The sequence below is a fragment of the Oryctolagus cuniculus genome, chromosome 17, assembly GCF_964237555.1.
Source record: "Oryctolagus cuniculus chromosome 17, mOryCun1.1, whole genome shotgun sequence".
Lineage (NCBI taxonomy): Eukaryota > Metazoa > Chordata > Mammalia > Lagomorpha > Leporidae > Oryctolagus > Oryctolagus cuniculus.
The window spans coordinates 52,262,333-52,287,439 of record NC_091448.1 but is presented as its reverse complement, the minus strand read 5'-3'; the positions used below and the strand labels follow the sequence as shown (position 1 = coordinate 52,287,439).

Genomic DNA, 25,107 nt, shown 5'->3' with positions numbered 1-25,107 from the left:
CGGCTGATTGCATCGGCCTCCTCTTCATCATCCCGGCCACGCCCACTCCTTGCCAAGCCCCAGCCGTGGAGGCTCTCACAAACCTGGATCTGCTGGGCGAGCTTCACAAAGGGCGCCAGGTAGGAGGACTTGGCGAGCCGCAGGATGGACTCGATGTGTTTCACTCCCGGCTTCACCAGCTGCTTGCTGATGCCGGACAGGTCCATGCAGCGGTTCCGCCAGAACTCAATCTCCTCCAGCGGGCCCAGATTTTCTCCGGTCTCCACCGTCTCCTGGGCACTCAGCACCTCCTTTATCTGCCGGGTCCAGTGGATCATGGAGGCTGCAGGGGCAGGTACAAAACCTTTGTGATGGGGCTGGCATTATGGCAAAGCAGACTAAGCCGCCACCTGTGATGTTGGCATCCCACATAGGTGCCGGCTGGAGTCCCAGCTGCTCCACTTCTGATCCAGCTCCCTGCTAACACGCCTGGGAAAGCAGTGGACAATGGCCCAACTGCTTGGGCCCCTGACACCCACGTGGCAGAGCCAGATGGAGTTCCAGGCTCCTGGCTTCAGCCTGACCCAGCCATGGCTGTTTTTGGGAGTCTATCAAAGGATGAAAGATCTCTGTATGATCCTCCCTCCCGCTCCCTCTCTCTCTACTCTGCCTTTCAAACAAATAAAACAAACCTTAAAAACAAAATCTTGCTTCTTTGTCCTTCCCTCCCCACAATACCACCTGACCCCTCCTAACTCAGCTCCTGTGCCAGCATCTGGGCCGCCCCTTCTCCTCTCCCCTGCCACTCCCACCCAGCACCGGCAACAGCTGCCACTCACTTTCCAGCCGCTGCACCAACTCTTTGTCCTTGACGACCACCTCGGGCTTCATGTTCATGGCCTCTGAGGGGATGTAGAGGACGGTGTGCCCCTCCAGTTTGTACCGAGTGTCTACGGAAAGGAAAGGACCGTGTGGGGTCACACGGGCAGAACATGTTTTTGCTGCCCTGGCATCAATCAGGGTTGATGTCCAGGGGTCTCAGCAGGTGCAGTTGGCCCTTAGTAGCTGCAGGTCCCCCATCCATAAATACAACCAAGCCCGGGTTGAAAATGCACACATAAAATATCGCATCTTTACTGAACAGGTACAGACTTCCTGTCTTCCCTCCCTAAGCACTAGGCGGTAACAGCCGCTGAGGTAGCTTTTCCACGGTGTTGGGTGTTAGAAGCCTTCTTCTAGAGATGACTCAAAGCACCAGGAGGAGGTGCACAGGTTCTTTGCAAACACTGCACCATTTTATATACGAGACCTGAGTATCCACAGATATGGGCATCTGGGGAACGAGCCTGGGACCAATTTCACGGGAACCAAGGGACAACTGCACATGTGATTTCAGACGAGCAGGCAGGAGAAACAGTGGCTTGTGCATGTTTTATATCGTGAGGAGAAGCAAGCGGAACGCTCACAGGGGCGTAACAAGAAACTGACAGGGGCCGGTGCTGCGGCTCACTAGGCTAATCCTCTGCCTTGCGGCACCGGCACACTGGGTTCTAGTCCCGGTCGGGGCGCCAGATTCTGTCCCGGTTGTCCCTCTTCCAGGCCAGCTCTCTGCTGTGGCCCGGGAGTGCAGTGGAGGATGGGCCAAGTGCTTGGGCCCTGCACCCCATGGGAGACCAGGAGAAGCACCTGGCTCCTGGCTTCAGATCAGCGCGGTGCGCCGGCTGCAGCGGCCATTGGAGGGTGAACCAATGGCAAAGGAAGACCTTTCTCTCTGTCTCTCTCTCTCTCTCACTGTCCACTCTTCCTGTCAAAAAAAAAAAAAAAAAAAAAAAAGGAAAGAAAAAAGAAAAGAAACTGACAGGGGATAGGATCAAAATCCACACCATGCCTTCCACACTCTACCACCCTACAAGCAGCACCCCCGCAGTCTCCCCACCACCTACATTTGTCTCTCCCAACATGCACTCTTAGAAATTGCTCTGTTTGGGCAGGCCTGAGCCACCAGTTCTGTGGCGGCCAAGTGTGTCTGGATCAGAAGGCAGGGTCATGCCCAGTTGCATTCAGTCAACAGACACGGATTGAGGACAAACCTCCCACCTGCCTCACAAGCACAAAGGAGAAACTATGGCACTAAAGAGAAACCCTTGGGCCCCGCCTTCCTGCTCACCTGTCAGGCAGGCCAAGAACCTGTGCAGGTGAGATGCAAAATGATTACGAATGCTCTCAGGCCACGTCGTGTTTGCAAAGATCTGAGGGGCAAAGACGCCGCTGAGCAGCCGGAGCAGGGCCGGGATGTAGGCTCCACGTACTGTCCCAAACTGCACGGTCGCCTCAAAGTTCTCTGGGGTGATGGCAACTGGTGCTCGGCGAATGAAATACGCAATCTGGTTTTGGGTCTGTGGGGAAGACAGGAGATCATAGCTCAGTCCCCAGGCCTACCCAGGATGCCCAAAGGAACTTAAAGCTCTGATCATGAAAATTTGGTTGAGTTCCTTGTCAAAGTCTCTTGGTGAATTCTGATCCCTTTCTTAATGTAAGTGCTATGAAAGATTTCCTGCTCTTTGTGGGGACATAACAGAATCCACACCTGGAGATGTGAGGAGAAAGGCGGGAAGCAGGCGTGGAGGCTGCGACCCTGTATTTTACCCAGTTTGGCTCCAGAACCTAGCACAGTGCCTGGTGCGTAGTACATATTTAATACATGTTTGCTGGCTGGATGCATGCATGGGTGCATGGATCGTACATGGATGGATGGATAGGCTGGGACGGAATGGATAAAGCATTTCAGCCATGAGAAAAGAAGAAAAAAGGACTAGAAGTAAGAGACAACTGTCTAGGTTTCCCTTTTGGGTTGCATACACTTCTTTCCTGATTTGCCATTTACCTTTAGATTTTGCTCAGGGTGAGTTTTTGCTGCTGTTTATATCTAGAAATGTATAATTTTTCACAGATAAATCTAAAATATTTTATTTTAAAAAAAACTATATTTTTTATTTATTTGACACGCAAAGCAACAGAGAGACACAGAGACAGAGAGATCTTCCATTTTCTGGTTCACTCCCCAGATGGCTGCAACATAGGTGTGGACCTAACCAAGACAAGGAGCCAAGCACTTCCCCTGGGTCTCCCATATGGGTGGCAGGGGTCCAAGCACCTGGGCCGTCATCTGCTGTCTTCCCAGGCACAAGCAGAAGCTGCATCAGAAGCAGACAGCCAGAACTTGAACCAGCACTCTGATATGGGATGACATTGAAAGCAGCGGCTTAACGTGCTTCACCACTATCCAGCCCCTCTTTGAAGCTTATTGACTGATTGACTGATTGATTTGAAAGATGGAACGAGAGAGAGAGGGAGTCTTCCATCTGCTACTATACTCCCCAAATGCCTGCAACAGCAGTCTGGGCCAGGCTGAAGGCAGAGCCAGGAACTCCATCTGGGTCTCCCGTGTGGGTGGCAGATACTCAGTCCTTGAGCCACCACCTGCTGCCTCCCAAGGTGCACATCAGTAGGAAGCTGCATCTGTAGCAGTCACAATGATGCAGGCCCCAGATCGTGCTATTATAATTAAAAGTGCTAGATTTAATTTCACTTGAATTTCACAGAGCAAAAAGAGATTAAAGCAGATAGAAAGGAACTGCTAACTTCAAATACATGTGTCTTTACCCAAGAGGGAGCATTTGGCCAAGCAATTGGGCACCCACACCCCCCACACTGGAGTGTCTGGGTTCATTATCTAGTTCTGGCTACTGAGTCCAGCTTCCTTCTAATGAGAGGCAGCCAAGATGTCTCAAGTAACTGGGTTCCTGCCATTCACGTGGGAGGGAAGCCAGGAGGGAGCTGCTAGCTCCAGGCTTCACTGCCCCGCCCTGCCCCTCCCAGTCACTGCAGACATTTGGAGACTGAACAAGCAGATAGGAGCTCTCCTGTTCTCTCTCCCTCAAATTAATAAATAAATAAATTTCTTTTAAAAAAATGTTTCTGGGGTCAGCACTGTGGCGCAGTAGGTTAATTATCCTCCTGTGGCACTGGCATACCATATGGGTGCCAGGTTCTAGTCCCGGTTGCTTCTCATCCAATCCAGCTCTCTGCTGTGGCCTGGGAAAGCAGTAGAAGATGGCCCAAGTGCTTGGGCCCCTGCACCCGCATGGGAGACCTGGAAGAAGCACCTGGCTTTGGATTAGTGTAGCTCCAGCCGTTGTGGCCATTTGGGGAGTAAACCAACAGAAGGAGACCTTTGTCTCTGTCACTCCTTCTCACTGTCTGTAACTCTACCTCTCAAATAATTAATTAATAAATAAAAAATGTTTCTGGGGAAGGTTAAGCCACTGCTTGGGACGTCTGCAACCCATATCAGAGCCCTGGTTCATATCCAAGTTACTCTGCTTCTGATCCAGCTCCCTGCTAGTGCACCTGGGAAGACAGCAGATGATAGCCTGTGTACTTGGGCCCATGCCACCCACATGGGAGACTCAGATGGAGTTCCTGGCTCCTTTGGCTTGGCCCAGCCACTGCTGTTATGAGCATCTGGGAAATGAATCAGCAAATAGAAGATCTCTTTTTTATTTCAAAAATTCATTTATTATTTATTTGAAAGGCAGAGTTACAGAGAGAAAGGGAAAGACAGAGAGATCCTCCATCCACCTGATCACTCCCAAAATGGCCCCAGTGGCCCAGGCTGGGCCAGGCAAAAGCCAGAGGCCGGGAACTCCATCCAGGTCTCCCATGTGGGTGGCAGGGGCCCAAGTACTTGGGCCATCTCATGCTGCTTTCACAAGTGCATTAGCAGGCAGCTGGATCACAAGTGGAGCAGCTGGGACTCAATCAGTACTCATAGGGGATTCTGGTATTACAGGTGATGGCTTAACCCACCGTGCCACAACACTGGCCTCATGGAAGATCTCTTTCCATCTGTCTCTGTCTCTGTCTTTCAAATAAATAAATAAATAAATAAATATTTTTTAAAAAATTTTTCTTTACCCTGAAGAGAGATTTCTTCTCCCTACCCAAAAATAAATAAATAAGTAAACTTAGGGCCAGCATTGTGGTGTAGCAGAAACAGCCCCCACCTGTGATGCCGGCATCCCATATGGGTGCCAGTTCATGTCCCAGCTGCTCCATTCCCAATCCAGCTCTCTGCTAATGCACTTGGGAAAGCAACAGAACATGGTCCCAGGGTCTGACGCTGTGGCATACTGGGTAAAGCCACCACCTGTAGTGCCGGCATCCAATATGGGTGTTGGTTCAAATCCCAGCTATTCCACTTCTGATCCAGCTCCCTGCTATGGCCTGGGAAAGCAGAAGGAGATGCACCCATGTGGGAAGACCTCGCTCGTTCTCGCTCTCTCTCTCTGCCCCTCCTCTCTCTGTGTAACTCTGACTTTCAAATAAATAAATAAATCTTAAAAAAAAAAAAAAAAAAAGAACATGGTCCAAGTGCTTGGGCCCCTGTAACCCACGAGTGAGACTCAGAAGAAGCTCCTGGCTCCTGGCTTCAGCCTGGCTCAGTGCTCACCATTGTGGCCATCCGGAGAGTGAGCCAGTGGATGAAAGCTCGCTCGCTCTCTCTTTCTCTCTCTCTCTCTCACTCTTTCAAGTAAATCTTTTTTATATATTTTTATAAAGATTTATTTTATTTATTTGAAAGACAAAGTTACAGAGAGAGGTCTTCCATCCACTGGTTCACTCCCCAGATGACCGCAATGGCCAGAGCTACACCAATTCGAAGCCAGGAGCCAGGAGCTTCTTCCAGGTCTCCCACACAGGTGCAGGGACCCAAAGACTTGGACCATTTTCTACTGCTTTCCCAGGCCACTGCAGAGAGCTGGATCGAAAGAGGAGCAGCTGGGACTAGAACCAGTACCCATATGGGATGCCAGCACTTCAGGCCAGGGCTTTAACCTGCTGTGCCACAGCGTTGGCCCCTTCAAATAAATCTTTAAAAAATAAATAAATAAATAAAATGACAGGGTCTGACATTGTGGTACAGCAAGCTAAGCTGCTGCAATGCTGGCATCTCATGTGAGTGCCAGTTACGGCTCCAGCTGCTCTACTTCCCATCTAGCTCTCTGCTAATGCACCTGGAAGGCAGCAGAGGATGGTCCTCCTACTCGAGAGACCCAGATGGAGCCCTGGGCTCCTGGCTTCAGCCTGGACCAGCCCTGACTGATACAGCCATTTAGGAAACGAACCAGTAATGAATGGGAGATCCCTCTCTCTCTCTCTCTCTCTCTCTCTCTTTCTTCCTCTCTCTCTCTCAAACACACACACACACACACACACACACACACACACCCCTCTTCAAATAAATAAATAAATCTTTTTTAAAAAAGAAAATTAAAAATGACTTTCTATTCCATGATGGCTGGGAACCGCTGGGTCACAATGCCTTTCCTGGATGCCACTGGTCTGGGCTTAGAAGTCTAAGTCTAGCCCAAGGTCTCCCCTTAGGAAGATAACTTGGGTTTTGATGCGGGGCCTAACAAATTTTCCCAAATTTTTTATTTTGAAATAATTATAGTTCATACACAAGTTGCAGAAAAGCCACAATGAGCAACAACATGCCATCATCTAGATTCACTCACTGGTAACAACTTGGCCCTGTTTGCTCTAATAGGCTGAGCCATTTAAGAATTAGCTGCAGCCGGGTCCACACTGTGGCGCATCGGGTTAACGCCCTGGCCTGTTCGAGACCCGGCTGCTCCTCTTCCAGCCCAGCTCTCTGCTGTAGCCTAGGAAAGCAGTAGAAGATGGCCCAAGTCCTTGGGCCCCTGCACCTTGTGAGAGACCGGGAAGAAGCTCCTGACTCCTGGCTTCGGATTGGCGCAGCTCCGGCCGTTGCGGCCAACTGGGGGGAGTGAACCAGTGGATGGAAGACCTCTCTCTCTCTTTCTGCCTCTCCTCTCTCTGTGTTGAAGTAACACCTTTACAGTAGGGACTCCATTTTGGAGAACCTGAGACTCCATTCTAGGAAGATGCCCCCCCCCCGCGCCCCACACACACACCGTGAGACTCTGGTCTGAAACTATGATCTAAAACAGTTGAACAATACCAGTCCACTACATCACACTTGGCAGAGCATAGAAACCCCCTAGCATGATCGCTCAAGCTTGGAAGTGGATAGGCTGCACCTGGGTTAATGATAAAAATGTAATTTGTCTATGTCCTATGTATGATTAAAACCAATACCTGGATTAATGTCAAGATTATAATTGAAATTGTTTAAAAAAAAAAAAGATTGTAACTGGTATTGTCAAGATTATAATTGATACTAGTTTCGCATAGGTTTTAGGTCAGCTTGACCCCAGTAACCATGTATTCCCCCCTGTTCCTAGCAACCATGAATTCCCCTCCCGATTTTGTGGTTTTTGCCTTTATAAACCCTGTAGCTTTGGGCCTCAGGGTTGAGAGTTCTTTAGGGCATGAGCCCACTCTCCACCGCCAGCAATAAAGGACCATCACATTTTATCAGTGTGTGGTGCTCCTCTGTTTGCACTCGCTCAGGTACAACAGTGTAACTCTTTCAAGTAAATAAATAAATCTTAGAGAAAAAAAAAAAGAATTAGCTGCTGCCTTCATCACAGGATGCCATGAAGATTTTCCAGCGCTTTCCTCCCCAGAGAGAGGGTTCCCTCCAACATACTCAACACTGGAATGCTCACACTCAGAAAAGCTAGCTAAATACTTTATAGAACGTGCAGTCCAGGGGCGGGCGTTCAGCACAGTGGGTAGGTAACCACTTAGGGCACCTGCACCCCATGTTGGAGTGGCCATATTTGAATCCTAGTTCCACTTCCAGTCCAGTTTCCTGCTAATGTGCACCTTGGGAGGCAGCCGATGATGGCTTGGGTGCACAGGGCCCTGCCACCCATGTGGGAGACCCAAAGTGAGTTTCAGGCACCTGGCTTCAGTCTGGCCTTGAGATCTGGATTGAAAGTAGTGCAGCTGGGACTCAAACCAGCACCCATATGGGGTGCTGGTGTCATTGATGGAGACTTAACTTGCTATGCCACAATGCCAGCCCCCTCTGTCTTTCAAATAAATAATTTTCAAAAAAAATTGGCAGCATTGTGTTTAAATAAATAAATAACAGCGCAAATCCAAGTTCCAAATGATATCTTTCTCACCCACGATGCAATCCAGGATCACACATGGTCACGTGCCCTTATTCTCTTTTAATTTTGAACAGTTCCCCAGCCTTCCCTTTGTTCATGGTATTGGTATTTCGAGAACTCCAGAACAACTGTTTTTCCAAAATGTCCCTTAATTTGGATTCATCAGATTGCTTCCCCGTGGTTAGACTCATGTTAAATATTCTTGGCAGAAGTACCACATAGGTGATGTTCCCAAAGAACAAATGCCCTGCGATTCCAGTAGCTTAACTAAGATTTGCGCTGATGCTAAGCACGGCGTTAACCAACGTCGTGCATCAGAGTGTGTCTTTTTCAATTCCAGGATTCAGTGCCTTCTGCATTTCGGGGAAAGCCTTTTCCTTTTGTCTTTAATTTTACATTGTTTCATTTGCTGGCTATAACTACACCCTTTCTAACTCACTCAGGTCTGTCTTTCAAGTCTATTAATTTCTCTCTAATTGTGTTAATGTCCTCGGCTCTTTCTTCTGCATGCACTGTGACTACTTCAAGCCTCTCCTCATGTCGGTGATAGGATTTTCAGCCATCGCGATTCAGTTCCTTGCTGTGTCTGATCCACTGGTTTTGTAACGTGCTGGTTTATGCATTTCCTAAAATCTGCGCTCTCCCCATTATCTCATTCTCAAATTTTATCGTTTCATCCCTTGGCTTTTTAATTGAATGCATGTTCTTCTTAAGTTGCACTCTACCACGACGCTATTGTGAGGGGTCCCCTTCTGCTCCCTCGTGTGTGTGTTCCTCTTTTGCATGCTTTGTTCCTTTTTTTCTCTTCCTGGATGTAATACGCTTGCTGTTGCCGTGCAATTTCCTTTCATTTTGCTCATGCTTGGGCAGCTCTGTGAATTCATTCTTTTTGCTCTCACGTACTGTGGGCGACTTTTCGATGCCCCACTGTGAGAGACCAGTTTATTTTGCCTCTTGAAGTGAAAGTGAAAGGATTGGGTATTTTATGTTTTATTCACTTTGCTCTAGCCTGAGAGAATTGCATGAGGGAACAGGCAGGTGGTTAAGGCTAATTTGAGGCAGTGTAAAATCTTTGTTAAAACACCTAGGCTCTCTCTGTCTTTGGAGATTTTTGTAAATGCTCTAAAGGTTCACTCCATCCACCTGGGGATGCATCATTCCTGGGGGCAGGATGGATCCCCTCAACTCAGAGCTTAGGCTTTGCATTGGCTGTCATTTTTAAAAATTTATTTTTAACCTATTCGAGAGGCAGAGAGAAAGAAAACAGACAGACAGTAATCGTCCATCCACAGGTTCACTCTCCCAACCCCACAAGGACTGTGGACAGGCCAGCTGAAGCCAGGAGCCTGGATCTCAATTCAGGAATCTCGCACGTGAGTGGCAAGGACCCAAGTACTCAAGTACTTGTGCCATCACCTGCTGCATCCCAGGGCATGTGTTAGCAGGAATGCTGGAATCAGGAGTGAACCAGGACTTGAACCCAGGCACTGAAAAATGGGAGATGGGTGTCTTAATTGCCTGGTCAAATGCCCACCCCGATCACCTTTTTTTTTTTAAAAAAAAAAAAAAGAGAGAGAGATTTATTTGAAAGGCTGAGTTACAGAGAGAAAATGACAGAGAAAGAGCTCTTCCATTCAGTAGCCCAGATTGGGCCAAGCTAAAACCAGCAGCCAGGAGCTCCAACCAAGTCTCCCACATGGGTGGCAGGGATCCAAGCACTTGGACCATCTTCTGCTTCTTTCCTGGGTGCATTAGCAGGGAGTTGGTCCAGAAGTGGAACACCCTGGACTCAAACCAGTGCTCATATGGAATGCCAGCAACGCAGACAGTGGCCTAACCCTTTGTGCCACAGTGATAGTCCCCCTCCCCTACCCATGGCATCACCATATCACCATTTTTAAAGCCCCTTCTTTTGTCTGTTAATGCTTGGGGAGTTTTTCTGTGTGATATTGTGTTCGTTGTGTTTCTTGCTTATTTTATCAGGTACTCAAGTGTAATAATTTCCTAAGGAAGTTTCAACTACCATTTTAATAAAAATACTATTAAGTCTTTGCTTTATTTAGAATGTATTTCATCGTACTAGACTTTTTTTAATTAAAAAACTTCATGTTCCATATGTTCCCCAGTTCTATTCGTTGACTAATCCCATCCTTCCTCACAGATTTTGAAATGCCATTTTTATAGAAAATGCTTACGTATCTGTTTCTGTACTTTCTATTTTTCGGTATTTCCTATGTTTCTGTACTGTTGCTGATAATGTCTATTTTTGTACTTTCTACATTTTTGTACTCTTGCTTACAATATGTACCCCCGACCTTGTACAACTCTGTTTTAATTATTGTGGTTTAACAAAAGATTCTCATGTTCACAAGTCCCTTCCATTACTTCCCATCTTTGTCATGATCTTTGATATTATTGTGTGTTTTTCTGGTTACATTTTAAAATCCTTTCCATGGGAGTCTAGGGAATGTAGCATTTGGGCATAATGGAGTTTTTTTTTTTTTTTTTAAATGAGATGATCTTTGTTCTACTGAGATTCCCGATCAAGAACCAGGACATGGCTCACCATTGAGTCAGATCTTTCGCAGCCAGTGACAAAGTTGTTTTCTTTCATATAAATGTTACTTTGAGTATTTATATTCAGGGCTTGGCATTGAAGCAAAGCAGATTAAGCCACTGCCTGCAATATAGGCATCCCATATGGATGTTGGTTTGAGTCCCGGCTGTGCCACTTCCAATCCAGCTCCCTGCTAATGCACCTGGGAAAGCAGCTGAAGGTGGTCCGGGTACTTGGGCCCCTGCCACCCACGTGGGAGACTAGGGTGGAGTTCCTGGCTTTGGCCTGGCCTAGCCCTGACCATCATGGACATTTTGGGGAGTGAATAGCAGGATAGAAGATCTCTCTCTCTCTCTCTCTCTCTCTCTCTCTCTCTGGCTCTCTATCTCTCTAACTCTGCCTTTCAAATAAATTAAACAAATCTTAAAAAAAAAAAAAAAATCTCACTTGGGGCTGGTGCTGTGGCACAGCAGGTTAAAGCCCTGGCCTGAAGCGCTAGAATCCCATATGGGTACCAGTTCATGTCCTGGCTGCTCCTCTTCTGATCCAGCTCTCTGCTGTGGCCTGGGAAAGCAGTAGAAGATGGTCCAAGTCCTTGGGCCCCTGCACCCGCATGGGAGACCCAGAAGAAGCTCCTGGTTCGTGGCTTTGGATTGGCGCAGCTCCAGCTGTTGTGGCCATCTGGGGAGGGAGTGAACCAGTGGACGGAAGACCTCTCTCTGTGTCTCTATCTCTCTCTGTAACTCTGTCTTTCAAATAAATAAAATAAATCTTTTAAAAAAACCTCACTTAATATTTAAAAATACAATTTTTCTAAATATTTACTTATTTATTTATTTGAAAGTCAGAGTTACAGAGAGAGAGGAGAGGCAGAGAGAGAGAGAGAGAGAGAGAGAGAGAGAGAGGTCTTCCATCTGCTGGTTCACTCCCCAATTGGCCACAATGGCCGGAGCTGCACCGATCCAAAGCCAGGAGCCAGGAGCTTCTTCTGGGTCTCCCACGTGGGTGCAGGGGCCCAAGGACTTGGGCCATCCTCCACTGCTTTCCCAGGCCATAGCAGAGAGCTGGATGAGAAGAGGAGCAGCTGGGACTCAAACCAGCACCCATATGGGATGCCGGCACTGCAGGTGTCAGCGCCCCAAAATAATAATTTTTAAAAGACATCAATAGCTCTCTATGGGATAGAAACCAAATTCTTTCCTGTAAACATATAAGGCCCTTTACCAGCTAAGGCCAACTCACCTTTTCAGTATCATTTCCTGCTCCTCTGTTCTTTGCACATAAAATGTTCTTTAAAGAACAGCTCTGACTTAGTCTTGGTGCAATCCCACTTACCTTCCTCCCCAGGTCAAACATCACCACCACGGCTAACCCTTCCCAGAATTCCACTGGTTGCTCCCAGAAAGTCTTGCCCATGCCCCACAATGTAGCGTAAATGTCTGCTTGTAGATCTGTCCTCTCTGCTGGACCCCAAGATCAGCAAAAGCAAAACACTGCCTCCTCCTCCTCCTCCATATCCTTGCTGCCAAGTGGGGTGCCCAAAATATAGTGGGGCTCAGTGGACTGCAGGGAACAAAGGTCAAGGATGACAGAGAAGGTCCAGCACTGTGTGCACCTAGTAGGCTAAGACTGCCTGCAGTGCCAGCATCCATTATGGGCACCAGGTTGTGTCCCAGCTGCTCCATTTCGGATTCAGCTCCCTGTTAATGTGCCTGGGAAAGCAGCAGAGGATGACCCAAGTAGTTGGGAACCTGCACCCACATGGGAGACCTGGAGGAGGCTCCTGGCTTTCAATTGGTCCAGCTCCAGCCATTGTGGCCATTTGAGGAGTGAACCAGTAGATGGAAGATCTCTCTCTCTCTCTCTCTCTCACCTTCTCTCTCTCTCTCTCTGTCTTTCAAGTAATAAATAAATCTTTAAAAGAAAAACAAAGGATGACAGAGACCCGGGGAACCCTCAGCTCCCTGCAAGAGTAGAGTACCCACCTGCACTGGCACGCCCAGGTCAAGCTTCAGCCCAAAACAGGGGTCAACGTAGAGGGTGAGGACAGGCTGCGTGGAGTCCTGGGCAAACTGCTCCAGAGCAGCATCGTGCTCCTCTGTCCACACAGCATCCGCCAGGCCCGTCAGCACAGCCCGGGAGAGGAAAAGGGGCTTCTACGGAGGGAGAACAGACAGTTAAAGCAGGGGCAGTGCCGCGATGAGCCATTCTCCTACCACAGTCACACGTGAGGATGGGGGAGATGACGGGAGCAGCCACACCAGTGTGAAGGGAAGCTAAGGTGGCTGATGGATAGGACCCGAGCCTCTGAAGAAATGAGACCAAAGAGCCACTCGCCTCTAGGACAAAAACAATGGGTCACAGAGGAAAACCACGGGTCCATATCTGTCCACGATGTTTCATCTGCATCTGCGTTTATAAAAACACCTTAGCAGGCCGGCGCCGCGGCTCACTAGGCTAATCCTCCGCCTAGCGGCGCCGGCACACCGGGTTCTAGTCCCGGTCGGGGCGCCGGATTCTGTCCCGGTTGCCCCTCTTCCAGGCCAGCCCTCTGCTGTGGCCCGGGAGTGCAGTGGAGGATGGCCCAGGTGCTTGGGCCCTGCACCCCATGGGAGACCAGGAAAAGCACCTGGCTCCTGGCTCCTGCCATCGGATCAGCGCGGTGCGCCGGCCGCAGCGCGCTGGCCGCGGCGGCCATTGGAGGGTGAACCAACGGCAAAGGAAGACCTTTCTCTCTGTCTCTCTCTCTCACTGTCCACTCTGCCTGTAAAAAATAAAAATAAAAAATAAAAAAAAAAAAAAAACACCTTAGCAAGGCCGGTGCTGCGGCTCAATAGGCTAATCCTCCACCTAGCGGCGCCGGCACACCAGGTTCTAGTCCCGGTCGGGGCGCCAGATTCTGTCCCGGTTGCTCCTCTTCCAGGCCAGCTCTCTGCTGTGACCTGGGAGTGCAGTGGAGGATGGCCCAAGTGCTTGGGCCCTGCACCCCATGGGAGACCAGGAGAAGCACCTGGCTCCTGGCTTTGGATCAGCACGGTGCGCCGGCCACAGCGGCCATTGGAGGGTGAACCAACGGCAAAGGAAGACCTTTCTTTCTCACTCTCTCTCTCACTGTCCACTCTGCCTGTCAAAAAAAAAAAAAAAAAAAAACCTTATCAAGCCACCCCAAAACTCAAAGGTAAAAGTGAACTAAGGGGATGTGTAGGAAATTAGCATCAGGCATGGAGAGCATGAGCCAGTAAAAAGGGTGATTAGTATAACTTGGAGTGTGTCAGCATTGACTTTGGAAAAAGAAAAGGGAAAAAAAAAAGAAAAACAGAAGACACCAAGGGATAAGCTGATTAGGTGTTGTAAGTAGCTAGAAAAAACTTAACCTATGGAACTCTGCTAAATAAATTAAGGAAACTAGAAGAGATGAAGATAGAGCTCAGTGAACTTGAGATGCCCCCTGCTGGCCCTCCAGTCCTCCTAGAAGATGAGAGGGATCTGTCCATTTCCAGGTCAAGAAAATTTAGTATACAGGGCTCTAAAATCTTTCCTGCATGAATACATGGATGAACTTAAGAGGAAAACACTAAGACCCCAATAAATAAATGGACAAAGGACATGAATGGGAGCCGGTATAGTGGTGCAGCAGGTGAAGCCGCCACCTGCCACAATGGCATCCCATATTGTAGTGCGGATTCTGCTTCCAATCCAGCTCCCTGTTAACGTACGTGCCTGGGAAAGCAGTGGAAGACAGCCCATGTACTTGAGTCTCTGCCACCTACATGGAAGACCTGGAGTGAACCAGCAGATGGAAGATCTCTCTGTCTCTCCCTCTGTCTCTCGGTCACTCTCTTTCAAATAAAATCTTTTAAAGAAGAAGGGACTGGGACGGTGCTGTGGTGTAGCAGGTAAAGCCTCCAGCCACAGTGCCAGCATCCCATATGGGCAACAGTTCAAGTCCCGGCTGCTCCTCTTCCGTTCCAGCTCTCTGCTGTGGCCTGGGAAAGCAGTAAAAGATGGCCCAAGTCCTTGGGCTCCTGCACCCACATGGGAGACCCAAAAGAAGCTCCTGGCTCCTGGCTTCGGATCGGCACAGCTCTGGCCATTGTGGCCATCTGAGGAGTGAGCCAGCAGATGGAAGACCTCTCTCTCTCTCTGCCTCAGTGTCTCTCTCTGTAACTCTGCCTTTCAATCAAATAAATAAATTTAAAAGAAAATGAGAAATGTACAAAATAAAAAAATGGACATGAACAGACATGTCATATCCAAAAAAAGAAAATGCATGCATGAAAAAAGGTTTCATTTTACTTGAAATCTCCCTCTCTCTGTCATGCTGTCTCTTAAATAAAATAAATATTAAAGAAAAAAACTTAGAGATGCACTTTATACTTTGACTCAGTAACTCCTAATATAGGAACCTATGTTAAGGAAATATTAGTTTTTTTAATGTGTTCATTTTATGTGTTGTATTATTCATCATAGTATCATTATAAAAGCAAAATTTCACAATGATAAATGTTCAAGAATAAGAGTCTGGAAAAGCAGCAGAGAATGGCCCAAGTCCTTGGGCCCCTGCACCCACGTGGGAGACCCAGAAGAAGCTCCTGGCTCCTGGCTTCAGTCTGGCCCAGCCCCAGCTGTTGCAGCCATTTGGGGAGTGAACCAGCAGATGGAAAACCTCTCTCTCTCTGCCTCAGCCTCTGCCTCTCCCTCTCTGTAACTCTGTCTTTCAAATAAATAAATAAGTCTTTAAAAAAAAATATTTTAACGGAGGTACATGCATGTAAGAGAACACTGCATGACCTTTACAACCGTGTCCACAAAAAGTACATAGTAACATGAAGAATGATAACATATTTTGTGGAAAATCTGAATACAGACTTGTAATATATGGTACAGTTAAGTGCTCGCTCCGGCCATACTAAAGCATAGTGCAGCTAAGATTATGCAAAGAATCACTCTATTCCTAAAGTTGTGTTTATGAAATGCATGAAGTTTGTATTCCTCAAATAAAAAGCTTCTGAGGAAAAGACAGGCAGAGTGGACAGTGAGAGAGAGAGACAGAGAGAAAGGTCTTCCTTTTCCATTGGTTCACCCCGCAAAGGCCGCTGTGGCCGGCACGCTGCGGCAGTTGGCGCACCACACTGATCTGAAGGCAGGAGCCAGGTGCTTCCTCCTGGTCTCCCATGCAGGTGCAGGACCCAAGGACTTGGGCCATCCTCCACTGCCTTCCTGGGCCACAGCAGAGAGCTGGCCTGGAAGAGGAGCAACCAGGACAGAATCCGGTGCCCCGATGGGGACTTGAACCCAGGGTGCCGGCGCCGCAGGCGGAGGATTAGCCTAGTGAGTTGCAGCGCCGGCCCTAATTAATTAATTAATTTTAAAAAGATTATACAAAAAGTGAAATTGTACACCTACGCACAGAGAGAAAAATCAAGATATCTTCGTTGGATGTGCTGGATACTATGAGTTTTATTTTCCCTTTTTTTTTTAATTTAAAGATCTATTTATTTGGAAGTCAGAGTTACACAGACAGAAAGGGGAGGCAGAGAGAAAGAGAGGTCTTCCATCTGCTCGTTCACTCCCCATTTGGCTGCAATGACCAGAGCTGCACCAATCTGAAGCCAGGAGCCAAAAGCTTCTTCCAGGTCTCCCACACGGGTGTAGGGGTCCAAGGACTTTTACTGCTTTCCCAGGCCATAGTAGAGAGCTGGATCGGAAGTGGAACAGCTGGGACTCGAACTGGTACCCATATGGAATGCTGGCACTGCAGGCGGCGGCTTTACCCGCTACACCACAGCACCGGCCCTTATTTCCCCTTTCTTTTTCTTACTTCTCCATTCCCTTTTTTCTTCAACGGTGAGTTATTCTTTTTCTCTCTCTCTCTTTTTTTTTTTTTTTTTTTTTTTTTTTTTTTTTTTTTTTTTGACAGGCAGAGTGGACAGTGAGAGAGAGAGAGACAGAAAGGTCTTCCTTTTGCCGTTGGTTCACCCTCCAATGGCCGCCGCGGCCGGCGCGCTGCGGCCGGCGCACCGCGCTGATCCAATGGCAGGAGCCAGGTACTTATCCTGGTCTCCCATGGGGTGCAGGGCCCAAGGACTTGGGCCATCCTCCACTGTACTCCCGGGCCACAGCAGAGAGCTGGCCTGGAAGAGGGGCAACCGGGACAGAATCCGGTGCCCCGACCGGGACTAGAACCCGGTGTGCTGGTGCCGCAAGGCAGAGGATTAGCCTAGTGAGCTGCGGCGCCGGCCTTTTTCTCTCTTTTTAAACAATGTCAAGGTCACCACTCTATTCTTCTCACTGAGCTCTGCTCCAACTTGGAAGAAAAGATGTGGGGGTCATTTAGTGCAGTTTCTTAAGGTGGCTGATGGACATCCTTCAGTCAAAGGAGAGAACTCAAGGTAAGAAGACAAGAGAAGGTCTGAGAAATTGGTATCCAGAGGGTTGGTGTTGGAGTTCCTGACTCCAGGCTCCTGGCTTTGGTCTGGCCCAGCACCAGTCATTTCAGCAATTTGGAGAGTAAACCAGCAGATGGAAAATGTCTCTCTCTCTTTCTCTTCCCCACCTTTCTCCCTTTTTCTCTGTAACTTCGCCTCTCAAAGAAATAAATCTTTACCCCCCCCCCAAAAAATGGTACCTAATTGGGACAACATCTGTCCACTCTGCTCAGACCTTCACTAAACAATTGATCAAATCCCACCCAAGGAGGGGACAAAGGCAGGACAGCAGGGGGACCCGTCCCACACTTCAAGCCTTCTTTTCCTGGAGGGGGCAAGGGTGCCTTGGTGCTTTGCTCAGCGAACTGCACTTACAGCCCGAGGAGACAGCGACCGACCTGGCTAGGACGGTGCTGGGGGAAAGTGTAGCCTGGGGGAGACCCACACCTACCACATCTGCTTCAGGCTCCACCTCTTCCTCTTCCTCCACTTCAGGTACATACAGTACTGGCTCTGGGGAGACAAAAGACAGAAGCAAAGGCATTCCTTAGAAAGTTAAACAGCTACCAATGGGCCTAGCCACTTCACTTCCAAGTAGACACCCCGGAGACTTCAAAGCAGGACCCAAGATATTTGTATGCCAATGGCACAGCAGCACTTTTCGTAACAGGCAAAAGACGGAAATAACCCAAGTGTCCATCGACAGATGACTGTATGAATGCAACACAGCATACATGCATACACACAGTGGGACACTTGGATTATTCACCGTGGGAAGGAGTGAAGGTGTGATTCACACTACAACGTGGATGAACCTTGAACACATGAAGAAGTGAAGTCACAAAAGACTACACATTGGCCGACTCCATTTATAGGAAATGTCCAGTGTAGGCAAATCTATAGACAGGACACAGATCAGTGGTTCCCAGAATCTGGGGAGAAACTGCCCTGAGGGGAGGCTATGATGTAATTTGAAAGTAAAGATGTAGGAGCTGTCTAACGCTGAGCAGTCAAGTGCCTTTCTTTTGAGACAATGAAATGTTCTAAAATCAGATGGTGGAGATGGTCACACAGCTTTGTGATTATACCAATGCCTACTGAATTGTACAGTTTTTTATTCTTTTATTTTATTTTGGAGATCGATCTTCCATTCACTGGTTCATTCCCCAAATGCCTGCAAAAGCCAGGGGCTGGGCCAGTCCAAAGCCAGGAGACGGGAACTCAGTCCAGGTCTCTCACACGAGTGACAGAGACCCAAGCATTTGAACAGTCACCTGCTGCCTCCCAGTGCTATGCTTCATGCCTGTCCCATGAATTGGATACTTTCATAGGGTGAATTTTATAGTAGATGAATGATCTGTCAACTTAATTTAAGAAGCTGACTGGACCTGGTGCAGGCAGCACTAAAGCTATTCCAAGCATTCAGGTTCTGCTCTTCTGTTCTTCCTCCAACCTCTTTCCACGTGGAGAAGCTGAGGCTGCCAGGAATCAGCCCTCCTGGGAACCACCAGGCTCCTGGGCACTCAGTTCTGCCATGGCCACTCTGGACTCCCACAGCCCCAGGCAGCTCTGTTTCCCTGTCCCGGGACCGGCTTGCAGCTCATGTAAATCAGGCTGACAGTGGTGGGGTTTCCATCCCCCATGGGGGGGAAAGGAGGAAGGAATAAAAGAGAGAGAACCAGCAGACCCTGGGGAGCAAGACACCCTGACTTCCAAAAAGGGAACCTAAGAGGGGAATGAGGCCAAGGAACAAAGTTAGGAGAAGATGAGCAGGTGGTTGCTGGAGCTTAGTGGTGAGCGGGACAATCCAACCTCCTTGGGCACACTGCTGGTTTCCCAAATTTCAGACAGGAACGAGGCCAGGGGAGCAAGACTGGACAACCTAAGGGGTAATCTGGCTTTGCCTTTTTTTTTTTTTTTAATTTATTTGACAGGTAGAGTTATAGACAGTGACAGTGAGAGAGACTTCCTTCCGTTGGTTCACCCCCCAAAAGGCCACCACAGCCAGAGCTATACCGATCCGAAGCCAGGAGCCAGGTGCTTCCTCTGGTCTCCCACGTGGGCACAGGGGCACAAGCACTTGGGCCATCCTCCACTGCCTTCCTGGACTAGAAGAGGAGCAACTGGCACCACAGGTAGAGGATTAGCCAAGTGAGCCATGGCACCGGCCCTGGCTTTGTCTTTTTAAACACAACTGTTATAAGGCCTAAAAACATGCAATACTATAATGGCATACAACATCCATAGATAGACGCAGTAAAAAAATTTAAAAACAAGCTTGAAAATGACAACTAACTATTCAAAATAGCAGTGACCTCTGCAGAGAGAGGGCAGCTTGGGGAGAGACAATTAGAGACAGTCAATTGCTGCTGTCACAATTTATGGAATTACTATATTATTCTCTCTATTTTTTTTCTCTTTTTTTCTGAAATACAGGTACAAAATCCCTACCCAGGGGCTGGTGCTGTGGCACAGTGGGCTAAAGCCCCAGCCTGCAGTGCCAGTATCCCATATGGGCATCGGTTCGAGTCCCGGCTGCTCCTCTTCTGATCCAGCTCTCTGCTATGGCCTGGGAAAGCAGTAGAAGATGGCCCAACTCCTTGAGCCCCTGCACCCATGTGGGAAGCCTGGAAGAAGCTCCTGACTCCTGGCTTCGGATCAGCTCAGCTCTGGCTATTACAGTCATTTGGGGAATGAACCAGCAGAATGGAAGCACGTGCGCTCTCTCTCTCTCTCTCTCTCTCTCTCTCTCTGTAATTCCTCTTTCAAAATAAATAAAATAATTAGTTAAAAAAAATCCCTACCCAAAACCCTTGGGGTCAGAGGGGTGGGCATTTGGTCTAGCGTTAAAACAGTTTGGGATGCCCGAATCCCACATGGGAGTGCCTGGATTCAATTCCTGGCTGCAACTCCCGGTTCCAGCTTCCTGCTAATGCATGCTTTTGGAGGCAATGGTGTCAGCTCAAGTAATAGGGTCCCAGCCACCAACATGTAAGTGCTGGATTGAGTTCCCTGCTCATGGTGCTTGTTGTGGACATTTGGGGAGTGACTCAAGGGATGGGAGTTCTGTCTCTGTGTCTCTCTGTAACTGTCTCTCTCTCTCACTATCCCTTTACTGCTCAAACTTTGTTTAATTAGGCTGGTGCCACGGCTTACCAGGCTAATCCTCCTCCTTGCAGCGCCGGCACACCAGGTTCTAGTCCCCGTCGGGGCACCGGATTCTGTCCTGGTTGCTCCTCTTCCAGTTCAGCTCTCTGCTGTGGCCCGGGAGTGCAGTGGAGGATGGCCCAAGTGCTTGGGCCCTGCACCCCATGGGAGACCAGGAGGAAGCACCTGGCTCCTGGCTTCAGGTCAGCGCAGTGCGCCCGCCGTAGCGGCTATTTGGGGGGTGAACCAACGGAAGGAAGACCTTTCTGTCTCTTTCTCTCTCACTGTCTATCTCTGCTTGTCAAAAAAATTTTTTTTGTTTAATTAAAAAAAATTCACTGTCAGGTATATTTCAGAATTTAGAACCGTGGAGGTGGCTGTTTGGTGTAGTGGTTAAGACATCTCCTGGAATGGTTGCATCCCATATGGGCGTGCCTGGGTCTGAGACCTGGCTCCATTTGTGATTCCAGCTTCCTGCTGCTGCATACTCTTGAAGGCAGCAGGTAATGGCTCACCCACGTGAGAGGCCCAGATGGAATTCCCCATCCCTGACTTCACCCTGGCCCAACTCAGCTATTACAGGCATTTAGGAAGTGAGCCAATAGATAGGCACCCGCTCTTGTGTGCTCTGTCTCTCTGTCTCTCTGTCTCTCTCTCTCTCTCCCTGCCTTTCAAATAAATTAATTGTAAAAAAAAATTTAGTGAGTGGCTTTTTTAAAAAGAGAATATCAGAAGTCACATCACATGGTGTGCAGCCCTCTCCCCCAGCCCCAGGGGGCTCCAGATCAGCAGGTAAAACAATCGAACTTTTAGTATTACGGGTATTTCTGAAGCAAAATATGTGACTACTTACACTAAGGAGCTTAAATAGACTATAAATACCTTCACGTTGGCCTGGGTTAGGCTTAGATGCCAAACTTTAGGGAGGAAAAAAAAACCTTTCAATTGTTAGAGCTTTTGAAAATCACAGGAAAGGGGTTATGAGTCTGATTATCATTCTCCTTCTTCTTGTAATGGGAACTGAAGAGCCCTTAGGAAGCAAAGGATATGGACATAGCCCTCGACAGTGTCTGCTCTCCAAGCCACCATCTCACCCAGAAGTGTTCCAGCCCCACCACCACCAGTCTCCAGGAGACCAGGCCACAGCCCTTCCCCAGTGCCAAAGACTACAGGGACCAGCGTTTGTTTCAGGGCTGATTTGGGGGCCCAAGCTCTTTCTGAACCTCGGTCCGGGTTAGGGGGCAGCGGAAGACTGTGCATCAAACAACAGGACGGCCTGGAGCTGGGAGAGCTGACACATTCATTTCCCAGCTCCTTCTCCAAATGAAACCTCGCTGTCTTCCCCCAACCCTCCTCCCCCTCCTCCCCACCACTCCTCATCCCCAGCCTCCAGGAGCCAGCCCCCATTTTCAACTGCTTTCAGCTGTGTCCTTGAGCGCTCAGCAAGGAAAATGCTGCATGTCTCTAAAGTCCTGGATTCGAGGGCAGGTGCCCATGGCCCTAGCCTCCTCCCAGGGCCACAGCTAATCTCTCAGCCTTTGTTATCAAAAGGGAGACTGCAGTTCTCTCCATCTCCACAGGCTGCGGGCAGGGTACAGGAGGCCTGGGTGAAAGGGTCGCCCTCCAACACTCAGCTCACGGTCCTGTCTACACTGGCAGTGTTTGAACAAATAGCCCAGTGACAGCAACAGCTACCCAAAACCTTGCAACCCTGCTGGCTCCCACTCTCCACACAGGAAAGGGACCTCTCCAATCAAAGCCACAAGTGGCAGCCTCTTTAAGCTCTTTTCTCTCTGGATCTAGACTTCTTTTCCTGTCGCCCTGAACCTGAACCTCCGCGGTCTACCAAGTCCCTGCCAAAATGAGGGCGGAGATACAAGAGCCTTCAACAGATGGCAGAAAGCATCAGCCGGGCTTAGGATTCAAAGGGTGGCAGAGCAGGCTGAGTCTCCATGGTGATGGGCTTAATGGGAGAAAAACATTATTTGTTTTGCCACCCAGGGTGAAAATGGGAAAAAGGAAGAGATCAAACCCTCTTCAGTCGGGTGGGAGCAACCAGGAGCACTTGAAATAAGGAGGAAGAGGCTAGAGAAAGCGTTGGCTGGTGGACTCCTGGAGCTCTGGTGGGAATTTTTTAGGACAGAAAGAACAAGAAGTACAAGGCACAAAAAGAGACCCAGTGGCAGGGCTCAGGATCTGCTGCTCTTCCCCTGTGGCCGGCAGGGCGGGGGCCAAGGGTGGCCACTGAGTTCCCTACCCTCCATTTCTAAGCACCCTTTGCCCTACTAAGTACCCACCAGATTCCTCCTTGGAGAGCTCAGGCTGGGGCTCCGGCTCAGGGACAGCAGCGGGTGGTGCATCCTCCACAGCCTGCGTAGCCAGAGGGGCCTGAGCAGCTCGCCCCGCCCGGGCGGCCCGGGAGCCTCCACGGCTCCCTCTCCATTTCTTCTCAGCTTTGCTGGACATGGTGCAGGCAAAACCTGCAGGCAACAAGAGTTGGGAGTCCACAGCCAGATCCCATCCCCAGCCAAGCCCTGTGATACCCATAGTCCCTTTTGAATTCTCAAATTGATCAAGACCCTCAACATGATCATCTTTCTCGGAGTACCCGCCCTGCTCCCTTCTCCTAGGGGAGAAGTAGTCGAGAAAAGTCTTTTCTCTTTTCCGGATACCCCACTTTACTCAGAGCATTGAGTTAAAAATCAAAGCCCCTCAAAACATTAGGAACAAATAGAAATTAAAGATGATGGCCTAACTGGCCGGCGCCATGGCTCACTTGACTAATCCTCCTCCTGCAGCACCAGCACCCCGGGTTCTAATCCCGGTCGGGGCGCCGGATTCTGTCCTGGTTGCTCCTCTTCCAGTCCAGCTCTCTGCTGTGGCCCGGGAATGCAGTGGAGGATGGCCCAAGTACTTGGGCCCTGCACCCGCATGGGAGACCAGGAGGAAGCACCTGGCTCCTGCCTTCTGATCTCGTGCAGCGTACAGGCAGCGCACCAGCCGTAGTGGCCATTTAGGGGGTGAACCAAGGAAGGAAGACCTTTCTCTCTGTCTCTCTCACTGTCTAACTCTGCCTGTCGAAAAAAGAAAAAAGAAAAAAAAAAAAAAAAAGGATGATGGCCCGGGCCTGGTGTGTGGCAAGTTAAGCCATAGCCTGTGACACCAGCATCCCATATGGGCACCAGTTGGAGTCCTGTCTGCTCCACTTCTGATCAGCTCCCTGCAGGTGCACCTGGGAAAGCACCAGAGGATGACCCACGTGCTTGGTCCCCTGCCACCCAAGTGGGAGATGCAGATGAAGCTTCTGGCTCTTGGCTTCAGTCTGGCCCAGCTCTGGCCATTTTGGCCATTTGTGGAATGAACCAGCAATGGACAATCCCTCTCTCTGTAACTCTGCCTTTCAAATGAATAAGCTTTAAAAAAAAAAAATGGTGGCCTACCAGACACCCCACTAATAAGGGTTTAGGATCACCTATCTCTGCCAAGGGTATGGAAACGAGACAATCAAGAAAAGATCTCCTAAGCCTAGAGGTGGTTCCCCCAAACCCTCAACCATGGTGTACCCCCCAGACAAGGGTAGAGAGGAAGCCCAGAAAGGCAAAACTGTCCCCACGTTCCCCATCTCTGTCACTGCAGCAAAGCAAGATGATTTTCCCCAGTAGCTCCTTTCCTCCCAAGTTAAATGAAAAAATGCTCCTTCTACTCACGCTGAAATCTGCAACAGTCTTAAACAAAGAAAAACAGTATTTGCCACGTGTCTCTTTAGTGTTGCATTCCTGCCTGCCGGCGGGAACCCTGCTTTGTGTGGACTGTCTCCCAGTACAGCTGGCTGGGTAGCTCCGTGCTAACTGATAAGAAAGATGGGGATCACTTGATCCCCAAACGCCCTGAGATCAGACTGGAAGCAGGAAGGACAAACGTCACCCAATACACAATTGTGAATTGTGTAACGGGGGTGTCGGGAGGGGGAGGGAAATGGACGCAGAAGGAAGACCCCCACGCTGGCAAGAGGCAGCCTCTCTGGCAGGTGTTCAGACTCCCCAGGGCCATGCGCCACTTCTGGGCAGCGCCTCTTCATCCCGCCTTAGCCTCACGGCCACCTGTGGCTCTCCTCCCTCAGCCCCACAGGCTGCCATGGGCATTGATCACAGGTTATGAATTTCAAACTTGAAGGATTTGTACTTTGCTCCCAGGAAAAAACGTCCGGTTAGGCCAACAAATCGATAAAACCAACTACAGCATCGCAGCTTCCGCCGCCGGCCTCCAGGGAAGTGTCAGGCGGCTCCCGTGCCTCACGCCCCCGGGGGCCGCGGAGGCGGGGGCTGCGCTCACGACCGCCAGCCCCAGGCCCCTCACCGCGCACTTCACCTCGTGATCCCAGCCCGCGAGGAGGAACCGTCCTAGTCGCCTGGGACCCACTCTCTTACTTGGAAATACCACAGGTCCCCTCACAGTCCCCACACAACTGTCACTTCGTGGTCGCCACACCAAGTGCCCTTCTTCCTCGTCTTCCCTCACAAACGCCCCATCTCTAACCGCCCACAATTGCTCCTCCCTCTCCTCCAACTGCCCCTCTCTCTCCTCCCCAACTGCTCCTTGCCCTCCCCTCCCCCACAACTGTCCCTCTTCCCCTCCGCCCCCGACTACCGCTTGCTCCCCCTCCCTGTACAACTGCCCCTTCTCCCCCTCAGCTGCAGCTTCCTGGCCCCTCGCAGCTGCCCCTTTTCCTCAGCATTCCTCCCCTCCTTTCCTCTCCCCGACACACACCTCGCCACGCCGACCCTCTCCTCCCTAGGCCGCCCGCTGGGCCACTCCAGCTAAGAAGTTGCCCCGCGTGGCCCTCTCGGGCCCGCGCCTGCACGCGTCGCCATGGCAACCCAGGGCC

General features: G+C 49.6%; 1 protein-coding gene across 4 annotated transcripts in view; it reads right to left on the bottom strand.

Annotated features, from left to right (window-relative positions):
- DNAH2 (dynein axonemal heavy chain 2) overlaps nt 1-25,107 on the bottom strand; it is a 119,860-nt gene extending 94,753 nt beyond the window's left edge. For 2 of the 4 annotated variants that reach the window (XM_051825206.2, XM_051825208.2), the window contains exons 1-7: nt 24,990-25,107; nt 22,520-22,702; nt 17,527-17,588; nt 12,633-12,803; nt 2,147-2,375; nt 819-929; nt 84-322 (exon numbers count right to left, since the gene is read on the bottom strand). In XM_051825206.2, the coding sequence (XP_051681166.2) occupies nt 84-322; nt 819-929; nt 2,147-2,375; nt 12,633-12,803; nt 17,527-17,588; nt 22,520-22,688 (981 nt within the window). In that variant the 5' untranslated portion in view covers nt 22,689-22,702; nt 24,990-25,107. Of the gene's footprint in view, nt 1-83; nt 323-818; nt 930-2,146; nt 2,376-12,632; nt 12,804-17,526; nt 17,589-22,519; nt 22,703-24,649; nt 24,769-24,989 lie in introns of those variants that run through there. The other 2 variants (XM_008270771.4, XM_051825209.2) reach the window with 2 other exon arrangements.